Source organism: Borostomias antarcticus, assembly GCF_949987555.1.
Source record: "Borostomias antarcticus genome assembly, chromosome: 9".
In the NCBI taxonomy this organism is placed as follows: domain Eukaryota; kingdom Metazoa; phylum Chordata; class Actinopteri; order Stomiiformes; family Stomiidae; genus Borostomias; species Borostomias antarcticus.
Genome location: NC_140242.1, coordinates 18,336,529 through 18,349,831, shown reverse-complemented (window position 1 = coordinate 18,349,831; position 13,303 = coordinate 18,336,529). Strand labels below are relative to the sequence as shown.

At 41.2% G+C, this 13,303-nt stretch overlaps 1 protein-coding gene across 1 annotated transcript in view; it reads left to right on the top strand.

Moving 5' to 3' along the window:
• The window catches only part of LOC311312860 (cytosolic phospholipase A2 zeta-like), a gene marked incomplete at both ends in the record, with an annotated part of 68,845 nt that overhangs the window by 8,997 nt on the left and 46,545 nt on the right, over positions 1-13,303 (top strand). Inside the window, 5 exons of the mRNA XM_084442867.1 lie at positions 5,911-6,047; positions 7,336-7,470; positions 10,993-11,100; positions 11,345-11,494; positions 11,777-11,913. Coding sequence (XP_084298993.1) covers positions 5,911-6,047; positions 7,336-7,470; positions 10,993-11,100; positions 11,345-11,494; positions 11,777-11,913 — 667 coding nt within the window. The remainder of the gene's footprint in view (positions 1-5,910; positions 6,048-7,335; positions 7,471-10,992; positions 11,101-11,344; positions 11,495-11,776; positions 11,914-13,303) is intronic.

Here is a 13,303-nt window from a genome sequence, read left to right as displayed (position 1 = left end):
GAACCAAAGGGAGTCTATACAGGTTGACATAGGTATTGATCACGCAGAAGTTGATGAAGCATGGATAGATTATTAATGATACCTTCCCTTCCCATTTACAATATTTAAAATGTAGGCTATAGTTCATACCAAAATGTTACAGATAAAGAAAAAAAGTCTCATGTCATTGACTAGAATGTAGAATTCAAGAGAATGTGGATTTGAACAATGTCCACAATGTGGTGTGGTGTATAGGCTATCATGTGTTCGTAATGCATACTACTTGAAACGTGACAACTGCTGTGAACGCAAAATGATCTGTGATCTATGGTCTCTCTGGTGGAGCCATGATATGTGTACAGCTCAGTGTCATGTCCCTGCCCTGCTTTGAATCTGACACAGAGGAGACAACATCTGCCGTCATGGCCGCCATGTAGCCATAGTCCTTCTGCACAGCCACTGCTTGTCCTGAAGGTCTTGTGGATTTAGCTCCATGCGATTTTGAACCTGGGCTCACCGACAGTCTCCCCATCTTGAAAAACAACCTGTTCAAAAATGCAACAGGTTAAAAATAGACGAGGCATCGGGAACAGTTTGGTGCAATATCCAGAGATGTAGTGCTTCCAAAGGAAAAAGAATTATGACAGATCGCCCACCTGTTCCCTATTTGCACTGTTGTTATGATTCAGAGCAGATCAGCACACCATGTCGTAAATCGGTTCTCTTTGGAAGGTATTTGAGGTACATGGAGTGGAACACCTGAAACAAATTTAAATGTGAAATAAAAACATTAGTCACATCGACCATAATTAAAATATAAGGTGCAACTTTTTGTAGTACTTCTATATTTGAACATACCTCTAGTGTTGTCGTGTGGATGCACTTCGTCATGTGCTCCAGGTCTCTCAAAAGCCATTTGTCTCTCACAATGTTGACAAGTGCTTTATGGGCGTCAGATCCTGGCTTTAACCAAAGCTTGCTTCTCTGGCTGGTGTCATCGAGCGGCTAAGCACATCTGTGGTAGTGTCTGTTGCCTTGCCATCAACCTAAAATAAATAAATAATAATAATAAATATCTATAAGTGTAACAAATCAGTTCTTATCCACAGCACTTTAACCCATCTTTCATTTTCTCTTGCTCGTGATGCTGTTCTTGCAAATGATCAAATCATATCTAGATCAAATCTGGATACGAGACGCATCTCAATGCCAGGTACTGAATGAATAGTAACAGTGCAGTATAGTAAGTAAGTGCAGTAACCATGTTCCTTTGATGTGGAAACGTGGAATTTCACCTCTTGGGTTATCTCCTTAATTATGCTTCCGGAATACCTTTTATTATTATTATTATTATTATTGTTATCACTGTTATTATTATAAGTGTATATTTGCAATAACAACAACACATTTTACTACTTATAGCCTACTACTACTACTACTAATAATAATAATAATAATAACGTATTATTATTATAAGTAGGCCTAGTAGTAGTAGGCCTAGTATTATTATTAGTATTAGTAGTAGTAGTAGTAGTAGTAGTAGTATTGCTATTATTATTGCTATTATTATTATTGTTGTTGTTGTGAAGTATTAGTAGTAGTAGTGGTGGTAGTAGTAGTAGCAGTAGTAGTAGTAGTATACTACTATAGTAGTAGTAGCTAGTAGTAGCCTAGTAGTAGTAATAGTAGTAGTAAACATGTATTTACTGAGATTTAAAATCTCTTTCAAGAGAGACCTGGCCAAGAGGGCAGCTAAAACATAGAAAAGGGGGCGCGCAGCAAGCTATATGGCCTTGCCTTCTGAGAATATGTTATGATATGCCTACCCTTTATGATATCGGACCGAAATGCCAACTCTTCACTCCTTTGAGATCTTCAAGAAAGAGATCGAAGATTGAAAGAGTAGGCGGATTCATAAGTCTCGACCCAGGCAAAAAGCCTCGTAAAAGCCGAGAAGAGAATGGAGAATGGAATGGCCCTCAGGTCTGTTTTGAGCCATAGTGTTGCCAGATCGGACATGTTGAAGTAGCTTTTCGTACCAGAGGCTTAAAATTATCGTATTTTGAGACAACTTTTTTTTGCCTCAAAAAAACATTCTCACGAGCTCATAGGCCTACTTTGTTTCTCTCATCTGGCTTGGTTACTACATCTAGCCACCTAATCCACGACTGCGGAAGCCTGTTCATAATCTGTATGACAACTTTTGGCCATCAGATATTAAATAACTGGGTTTACCTTAAAGTTCAAGCTTCACCCCTAGTCTGTCTGTGGCTGTATTCTGGTGTCCTTGTTGGTGGGGTAGCCTATATGCTGTTCAAGAGTGCAGCATTGGGTGCTATTTTGGACATTTAGCCCTATGTGCGGCAACATGAACCGGAAACATAGAGACCACAATTTCACTGATCCCTCATGTATTTATATGTTACGTATGCTCATTGGCGATTTTATAGGGGGCAGGGGGGGCAAGTGCCCCCCCTGATTGGACAGCCCAACTCTGCTCAGATTCTTAAAAAAAAAAACTTTTTTTTTTTTTTTACTAATTAACACAATTATTAAATACATAATTGTGGTTTGTACCAGTTTGTGTTAGATCATCATTAATTTTAAAAGTGTATTTATTACTTAAACTAGGCTACCTTTAAAAATATATATATATTCATAATCCACTAATGGCACAACTCGTCCGTCGAAAAAAATGAGATCTGACTGTAGCCTACTCAGATGCTCAACAAGCTACAACTAGCCAACCTGCTCATAATGGCAAAAAGAGCTATAAAAACAATTTACCACTTCTTCATAAAATAAAATAAAATCTGGCAATGCTAATGAAGAAGCTACCACTCGAAATGACAGCGCAGCAGGTCCAATCGAATGCAGAAGTGCTCCAGAGGCTATCGGAGCTAGCACTAGCACTAGCAACATCACCATCGACGAGGAAGCTAGCACCAGCAGGCAGTTGCAGTTTGATGTTGGGTATGGCCTAGTGCTCGGTCATAAAGTCATATTGACATGCTCGTGGTGTCTAGATGAAGTTTGATGCGTTGTGCATATTGAATTGTCATACGGATTTCTTATTAGCATACTGTTCACAACTGGTATTCTTTGTAAATAGATGGGACGAGACGGCAGAACTGTTTTTTTTTTTTTCTCACGTCAAAATGTTGCCCCCCCTACTCTCAGAGGGTAAAATCGCCTATGCGTATGCTGTCCTATTTGTAAAGTATACAGAATGTTGAAAGAACAGTTAAATTTGAACCAGAACTATTTCGCCGACCCCACTACCAGAGAACTTCCGCTCTCATTAGGTTGTTAAGGTAAGGCAAATGTATTCGTATAGCACATTTCAGCAACAAGGCAATTCAAAGTGCTTTACATGAGACATTAAAAGCATCAGGACAGAGTGCAACACATAAAAGGTCATATAAAACGAAATGTAAAAGAGACAATACAGTCCTCATCCTGATCTTGTGGGGACTCGGGAAATGAATGTCTAAACTAGGCCTAATTACAACTAGCCTAAGTGTCACAAAATGATCAAATTGTCGTATTTTATGGGATTTGGGGCATTATTGATCGTACAGAGGGCAAAATTATCGTAAAAATACGATCATTATTGTACATCTGGCAACACTGTATGAGCCAAGACCCCGCCCAGCTGAGCCGGCAGTAGCAGGCTATATAAAAGCCCAGACCTGCCCTGACAAGTAGACCACTACCTGACGCTGCTCGGTGAGTCTGGAAGAGAGACAATGCAAAACGTAAGAATTGTTTTATTCATTTGAAAGCAATGCTTGACTTGGACTACTCGGCTGTTTATAATTAACTTACATATTATGATCGAATGATATAGAAACATGTTGATTTCTGTCGGGATTTAATATGATTTGAAAAAAGATAAGAAAAAAGTGCTTCTGAGCTAAATGCATACTGCACCTTTAAATGAGATGCACGGTTTTCTCAACCAGAGAGTAGGCTAGAAGATAAGCACGTTATGTTATGCTATGTTAATTAACACACTAAAGTACAAGGGCTTTTGACCTGATCCTTGCATTGCAGCTGACAATTATTACATCTAAAATTTCCACTGGGGGGAGCCGACAAAACTAAAAATCAAACTATCTCTGAGGTTCTTAGATCTTTTGTATGTAGATCTTTGCTTGTTCTTAAAAGCAAGACCTATGTTTGGGTCTGAGCTCAAGATGTGTCAGTGTCTGTAAATACTGGCTTTCAAACCTTTAGAGATTGGGCTGAAAGTCATCACACATGCTATAAGGGGAGAACCATTTTCTTTAGGCTTTGACTTCAACAACTCTTCTATTGGTACCTTTCACTTTCTCTAAACATCTGTCTAGAACCTTTTCATTGTACCCCCTCTCCAAAAAAACGCTTGTACATGTCAGCGGCGTGTCTATCAAAATCCTCTTCCTCACTGTAAATCCGACTTGCTCTCAAGAATTGGCTTAAAGGCAAATTAACTTTTAGTGATGGTACATGACATGAAGAAAAATGCAAAAAATTGTTCCTGTTGGTTTCCTATACATTTGTGAGATTAATTTATCATTTTTTCTACCAACACATCTAGGAAAGGAATTCTACTGCTATGATGTGTCAATGTGAATTCAATTGACGGTATTCTAGAATGCCTGAAGCTCTCCATATAGCACTCCATATATATATATATATATATATATATATATATATATATATGAAAACTAAGAGTTAATTAAAGACCCAGAATGAGTGAACACGAGTGCCATTAGAAATAATGAGAAATCATCCATAGCAAGACATTTCAATGCATGTAAACATGAAGCTCATTGAGATTTATGGGAATAGAAGCAGTGAAGTCTCCCCCTAGAGGAGGTGATGGAGAACTTGATCCTGAGAAAGGAAAGTGAATGAATTTTCAGGTTAAATACAGTGTTTCCTAAAGGGCTAAATGAAGAGCTAGACTTGATGTTTTCTATAAAGGTTTTATTTCTGAATGGAGGATTTTTTTTATTTTCCGTTGTTTGACTTTGGTTTGGCTGATTGTGGAGAATGTGTTCAACCTGTGTTACAGGGACTAATTGACTGATTGGAGAATGTGTTCAACCTGTGTTACAGGGACTAATTGACTGATTGGAGAATGTGTTCAACCTGTGTTACAGGGACTAATTGAAAGTGACCTGCAGGTGTCCTTTATCTGTGTGGGCGTGACGCCCTGTGTTTGAGGTTTAAAATGTAGTTTTGCCCTGTGCATTTTAAGACATGCAGTAACTGAAGAAGGCAGTCAGCCGAACGTCTTCGACTGCCTTTTTTTTAATTTTTTAAATAAAAGAGAAACGGCATATTTTCCTTGAGTGCGGGTCTAATTATATCATTTTGAATTTATACTTGCTTGGAGTGGCCCGGAACCGGAACAAACATTTTTTTAAATCAATTTCCAAGGGTGTGCACACTGATCCATTGAACTGTGACTTTTTAAATTGCCAACTCATCTCTGTAACTGTAACTTGCTATGCATGCTGTAGGCATAACTGTAACTTTGTATGCTACTTAACACAAACTTGGAATTTGTTATTGTTTATCTAACCATGCCTGTATCTGTTGGCCCAACAGAAAGAGGTTCAGTCCTACTGGAACCTGAAGGTTACTGTGCTCCGAGCCAAGATCAGCTGTGGCCATGATTTTTGTAAATCTGCTTTTATTATTTTCTCTCACACTCATCTCACATTTTTAAGGAGGATGGTCTCACACTGGAATGCGTACTACATTTTAAGTGGTCAAAGTGGTAGTCGTCCTAGTGTGGGGCTATGCAGAGGATTATCTATAATCTCTTAAATCAGGTTCCCTCACAATAGTTATGTTGGCCTGTCTCTTCTGTACACAAGGGAGTTATACAGGTAGCAACAACATGTCTGCATCTCGGCGTCTCATTTGTATACACAGGGTCAGAGTCTGACTGTTATGTCACTCTCCATCTCCCCACGGCCTCCGCGAGGATCCACCGGACCAGGACTGTGGACAACAACCGGACCCCGGAATGGAATGAGACATTCCACTTCAGGGTCCAGAGTCATGTGAAAGTAAGCCCTGGCTCTGAGAGACTTCTGGTCAAGCAGCAGTCTCTGGTCATACATTAGCTTCCATGACAGTCAAATCAACACGCATCAACAGTGCTCTTATTAGCCTTCATACTTTCAGGCTGAGTCGCCTCACGTTTCCAGTTCATTTGATCTTGTTCCGATGGGTCTGGTGAAAGTTTCAGAAAAGAAGAGTGCTAATGACAAAGCAGTTCCTTTATGGGAACCACTTGAAAAAATGTTCCAGATAAAATCCTTTTCATGTCAGAGAAATTTGCTTCCTTAAAGAGCCCTGCAAAAAGAACATATTGGAAAGCAAAAGGGTTTTATCAGTGGCTTCTGCTACAGGGTTAGGGTTCTACACAGCACTCTTTTTCTGAGGGTGTTCTGCATGTTGCCTGAGAAAGTAACTAACCTATCATGTGACTCTGCTGTACTGTAGCATTGGGTTCCGGGCTGTACTGTATCATTGTGTCTTGGGCCCGGTTATTACTGTAGGCCTACATCAGCTAGTCAAACCTGAAGAGCGAGGTCTACCCAAGCCCAATCAGTTCCTAGATTATTGTTGTAAAAAGTTATACTGTAAGCACTTAAACTATCATTTTTTTAAATGCCAATTTCTATGCCATCCTGGATTGTATCTCTTAGCTGGATCTCTCATAGGGAGACTTGCACCATACATGTACATGTGAAATTTCAGACCAATTGGACATACGGCTTATGAGGAGTTACTTTTTATAGGTTTTGCCAAATTTAAAACCTGCAGAAATATCCATCATGGCAGGCCTTATGGATTCTTGAGGCACATTTGTTCCCCATGAGGAAAGACATGTTTACCAAGTTTCATACATTTTCATCAAAGGTGTGGAAATGCCAAGCATTTTGAAATGGTGTTTTGTTTTGGTTTTGTATCAGTTACTATAGTGCCACCTATGGATTAATTATGGTAATTCTTTTTGGCATAGATGCTCATCTCCTTTAGTTGCAGCATGCAAATTTGGTACATTTTTGGTTGGTTGGTCGTTTTGAGTTATCCAGGAAAAGTTTTGTGAACCAACTAATGAACCGACAGAGCAAGCTATAGAGCTGCTGGTGGTAGCTAAAAATGTAGTGCCATATAGCTGAATGTACCTTTACATGCACTTGGAGTTAATTGTTAAGATATATTTCAGCAGTGTTGCTGTATGTAAAATGCTGAGATGCAAGTCCCATTTTGTCTTTACATTTTCATGATGATGCATACACTGACAAATGGAAATCAGTTCAACTATAGATGAGATTCCCTTTTCAGAATGTCCTGGAGATGAGGGTCTATGATGAGGATACCGTCTTTGATGCTGATGACCTGTGTTCAGTTGTGTTGTTTGACATCAACAACCTTACGCCTGGAAAGAAGGAGACCAAAGTCTTCCACAGAGAATCAGAGGTGAATATCAGATCTCTGACAATACAGGAATATTATAGACCTAAGGATAAAAAATGGGATATATGTACATATCACTTTTTAAATACATAAATAAACTTCCAAATATAGATAATTAAATTATTCTCATATAATTATAATATGGTTTTATGAAATCACTTTATTGTGGTTTATTCTAGTGAAGTATATTTCAGATTGTGTATTCTTAGTCAAACATGTTTTTTTTCTTTCTTCCAGGCCAAGAATGAACTATGGGTGGAATTTGAGTTGCTTGAGTGGTGAGTGGAGTTTGAGTTGATCTCCCCCCACACAATGAAACCAAGGGGGAGGACATCCGATCAACCCATGAACAGCTGTTTGTTCATCTGTCACTCATGAACCAGAGCCTACCGCTGGGGGGAGCTCACCACTATTCATTTTTCCCGTCACATTTTTGCTTTCAAATATAATCAAACTTTATTTGTATAGCATTTTATACACAGAGGCAACACAATTGGGGTTGGGGGGTTGGGCATGGGTCCCACCTCTACATATTCCAGAGGGAGGCAAAAAAACAGTTTCACCCGGGAGCCAGAAAAGTGAGCTGTAAAAATTCTTTCCTGACCTCTCCCAACGAGACGATCGAGCAAGCTCCTGGAAAATGTTTGTCTATTGGCTAAGAACATATACAGAGCAGTAAACATGGGTTGGATACTTCATAAGTGACATGACTAACAGGAGAGTGCACAAATTGTTACAGAGATGTTGTCTACATGGTAGGTCATTGTGTTAGCTATCCCTGTAGTCTCTAATATGATATTTAAGTGAATAACAATATAATATTTAAGTGAATAATAACAAAGCACAGTAAGCACTTAGCAGAACAGGCTCATAGAGAATGCCGCAAAGCAGAGGTGGGGAAACAGAAAGCAGCGAGCCAAGGGCACATAAAAAAAACTATGGTATGCGTCTCAGTAATGGGTCAGTTCTACTCAGGAGCCTGACTACTTTCTAACCACGCAGAGTTCAGATCCTGAGTTGTTCAGTAGCTCTTTTCATGCTTGTAATGTTAAGATTCTCATTGTTTAGTATTGAGGTCAGGTGCATTGTGGGTACAATTATCATTAGTTATAGCCATGGTACATGTGCGACAGACGAACAAATGAAGGCACGCATGCACATACATATGCATGTGCATGTACGCACGCACGCATAAACTAACGCCCTTCACTGTGTGCAGTGAGGATCCCCCGGGTGAATATCTCTCTAATGGAGTCATTGTGGTAAGGGCCATAATTTGCTTTCCTGAGACCGACAAATAAACTGTACATTGGACGCACCGCACTCACATCACATCACACACACTATATACACACACTCGCACATATATGCCACACGTATATGTCACATCACACTGTATACACACTCACGTGTGTCACATCACACACTGTATACACACTCACATACATGTCACCTCACACTATACACACTTATCGCATACATGTCACATCACACACTGTATACACATACATATATCACATCACACTGTATACACAAACACTCACATACATGTCACACACACTGTATACACACACTCACATACATGTCACATCACACTGTATACACACTCACGTGTGTCACATCACACACTGTATACACACTCACATGTCACCTCACACTATACACACACTCGCATACATGTCACATCACACACACTGTATACACATACATATATCACATCACACTGTATACACAAACACTCACATCACACACTGTATACACACTCACATTCATGCATCACACACTGTATACACACTCATATCACAGCACACACTGTACACACACAACTCACATACACACACTCACATACACATTACACTTTGCACACTCATTCTTATATACTGTACACTGACCGCTCTCCATTTTGGATATTGTTTTTATTTTTGCGTTCGTATTTGGTACTGCTCTGTGCACTGTCCCGTCTCGTCCCTCCACCCTGTGCAAAATTGTCTCCATGTTATGAACCATTGACCAAAAGAAATTCCTAGTATGTTTTAAAACTACATGGCAATAAACCAATTCTGATTCTGAGGATGGTAAAATGTAATAAAAAATCTTAAAATATTACCTTGTTCACTGTATGTGTATCTGCTTTTACGATTATTATTAGGGCTTATTATTGTTGTTATAAGTTGAGTTTATTATTATTGTTATAAGTTAATAAGTAACTTAAATACACATAAATGAACCCTGGAGTTGATCACTGCCATAATCTATTCTATTAACCCATTGCTGTATGCTCTGTCTTAGGCTGCCCCATTCTCTGCTGTGGAAGTCAAATTGGTTAACAGCCGCAGTGAGTAGAGGGTCATTGCTGTATCATATCACCTAGTCCCCTGTTGCCTGTTGCTGCCTGTCTAAGAATGTGAAGTAAATATGACAGCCCATACCCATTTAGTTTAATTGAAGACCACAGACGAAAAACCATATACTGTAACTGACATTTACTTTTGTTGCTGTTTTGTAATCTTAGTGTCTTCTGACTTTTACATCAAAAGAGGGTTAAATGCATGCAGTAGCACTACATAGAAGATGTTGTGTACTTGGAAGTGATGCAAGTTCACACATTCACACAACATATTATTAGGATGGTCTGTACATCTGTTACTGGTCAAGCCGTCCCAAAAAAATCCAAACGCAGATACAGTATAGTTTATCTAATGGCTTCAGTTAGTGTTGCTTGTGCAGCCCAGGCAAGTCCTGACAGAAAGAAGCAGGGGTCAACAGAAACCGAGCTGGTTTTTCCAGTTTTTGAGGCGTAAGCCTAATCTTTTGGTCAACGGTTGACATTTGGAAAGCCCTTTGATCTCAAGAAAAAAAGAAGAGGGAATTCAAAGCATCCTCCAAATTAAAGTGGAGTCTTCGGCATCACATCTTCCTTCATTTTAAACATGCTCTGATATACATATGAATTCACTGCTGACATACTGCATTGCTATGGCCCATGTGATAAACCTCTCAGGGGGTAAGGGCTTGTAGTGCATCTTTTTATATAATTGTATAGGCGCTACATTTAAAATCCCAGACTTTATGTCCATGCCTTTGCTGAGAAATACAGTAAATACATTTGTTGGGATGACTGTCAGGTTAATTGGGGAAAAAAATACTTATATTTATTTTAACCCATGCAAGCTTGTTGATGTCAATTGTTTGTGGATCATTTAAAGTAGTCCTACTGTCTGTTGTTGTTCCAGTCAAGAACACCGTGTTGAAACTGACGGGGGCGTATCATGAGGCACATAAGATTTACAGTTTGAAAGAAAAGACGGACCTAGAAAAGAACCTGCGGTTCTACGTCAACAGAGACCTGGAAACGGAGCTGGGAGTGACAGTGAGCCTCCTTCAGTTCATCTGTTCAATCGTCAATTCTAGTAAATGTGAAAGGTTCTAATGCTTGATTCACGACTACGGAAAAGTCCGGTTGCTGGAACGACAAGATTTTACTTAGTCTTCATGGTCAATCTGGTTCTTTCGTGGATTCCTCAGGATCAAGAGGATGAGACGGAGGACTCAAACGCCATCAATGTGTCTGCTGTTCCGATCCAGCCGTTACCAGCCAAACATAACTTCACAGTGACTCTTCCAATAGGAAAGGTACAGTAAGCTACAGTATTATGTTAGTACTGTACGAGCCAGACAAAAAGTAACTATTACATTCCAGTCAATTTAACTGACACTGAATCTCTTTCAACACAGGAAACAGTTGATGTACAACTGAGCGCAGAGGATAGGTAATTGACATTTACCTTACTTGCATGTTTTTTGCGTCTATTTGTGCATTTGTGCACAGTGTATATACACGTGTAGTATGTACAGTAGACCTTTTATGAGTGTACAGTACCTCCCCAGCACCGGGACTGGATTGGAAGTGCGTATGGACTTCGACATCCCAGCGCAGGAGAAGGACTTCCTGGAGAAGAGGAGGGTGGTGGTTGGTCAGGCCTTACAGAAGGTCTTGAACCTGGCCGCTCCTCCGGAACCTAAAAGGGTACATGAGATGGCCTCACCCTAGGAACCAGCTGCAGCAACTCCTGTGTTTTTCATGTTTGTGCGCTTTTGTCCGTGTTTTTGTTGTACTATTACTACTACTACTACTACTACTACTACTATAACCAGAAAACCTTGGTGTCAATGAGTACAGCGTGCATGCAGTCATATCTATTGTTCAATGGAGATTTCACCATCTTTAAATAGTGCTAAATAAAAGGCTGATTGACAGATGGTTAGAGACAATTAGAGATGTGCTTCTGATCCTGTTTTCTCCCCCTAGGTGCCTGTGATAGCTCTGATGACGTCTGGGGGCGGGACTAGAGCGATGACCGGACTCCTCGGCAGTCTGAGGGGTCTGCAGAGTATCGGCCTTTTGGACACTGTGAGCTACATCTCCGGGGTGTCGGGGTCTACCTGGTGAGCAGCTTCTCTGTCTCAGTTCGTTATCGGTGCAAACTGTCTCTGAGATCTCCGATTATATATGTGACTGAATAGATGAATGCCTGTTCTCTTTCACACTCCATATTCCAATCCAGTCATGTCACAATAGAGATTTCTCCTCCTTCCCATAGAACTTTGAGAATCTAGAAAGGCGTTTTGTATAATAATAATAATAATAATAATAATAACTAGAAAGTACATTTCCTGGAGAAAATGTGAGGTGGGCTAGCTGCTGCAGCTGTATGTAACAGCTACTGCTAGTACTACTACGGACCGGGCAATCTCCATGCACCCACCGGCCAAGACCGTGTCTCTAGCCCACTCCGGGGCTGAGTTGTGGGGCCTGTGGCGTGGATAGTGGCATGGTGACGAGACTCCGCCCCCTCAAATCAAAGCAAATCGGGGGCAGTGAATTGACCTCCGGGCCATCTCCATGCACCCACTGGTGAAGACCATGTGTCTCAAGCCCACTCAGGGACTGAATTGTGGAGACTGTGGCGTGGACAGTGGCGTGGTGGCAAGACTCCGCCCCATCACGTCAGAGCCGGTCAGGGACAGTGTACCCCTCTCTGGGCCACCTACCTTCCCCCACGGGGGAAGACCATGTGTCTCTAGCCCACTCAGGGACTGAGTTGTGGGGCCCGTGGCATGGATAGTGGTGTGGTGTGTGTACCTTTAAGATGCCTTCAAGCTCTCTCCTGTGAACTGTTACCATAGCAACCACAGCGCAGCAGCAGAGCTCTACAGCAGCAAAGCACAGAACACACAGAATTCGCTGACTCACTCGCCATACGTTTCAATGGGGAGCACAGTTGCCGAACAAATCGTCACACAGCGAAAACTATGTCACACAGCTTAGATACTTACAATGTACGAATCAGCACAGTTGTGTGAACATTTCGATATATAATATGTGTCTCTAAGACACTGGGGCTGAGTTGTGGGGCCTGTGGCATGGATAGTGCCGAGGTAGCGAGACTCCGTCCCTTCAGGTCAGAGCTGGTCACGGACCATGTACCCCTCTCTGGGTCACCCACTTTCCCCCACCGGTGAAGACTGTGTGTCTCTAGCCCACTCGGGCTGAGTTGTGGGGCCTGTGGCGTGGATAGTGGCGTGGTGGCGAGACTCCACCCCCTCGGATCACAGCGGGTCGAGGGCAGTGCAGTGACCTCCGGACAATCTCCATAAGCCCACCAGCGAATACATTGTGTCTCTAGCTCACTCAAAGGCTGAGTTGAGGGGTCCATGGCGTGGTTAGTGGTGTAATGGCGAAACTCCGCCCCCTCATGTCATAGCAGGTCGCGGACAGTGTAGCCCTCTCTGGGCCACCCACCTGCCTTCATCAGTGAAGACCATCTGTCTCTAC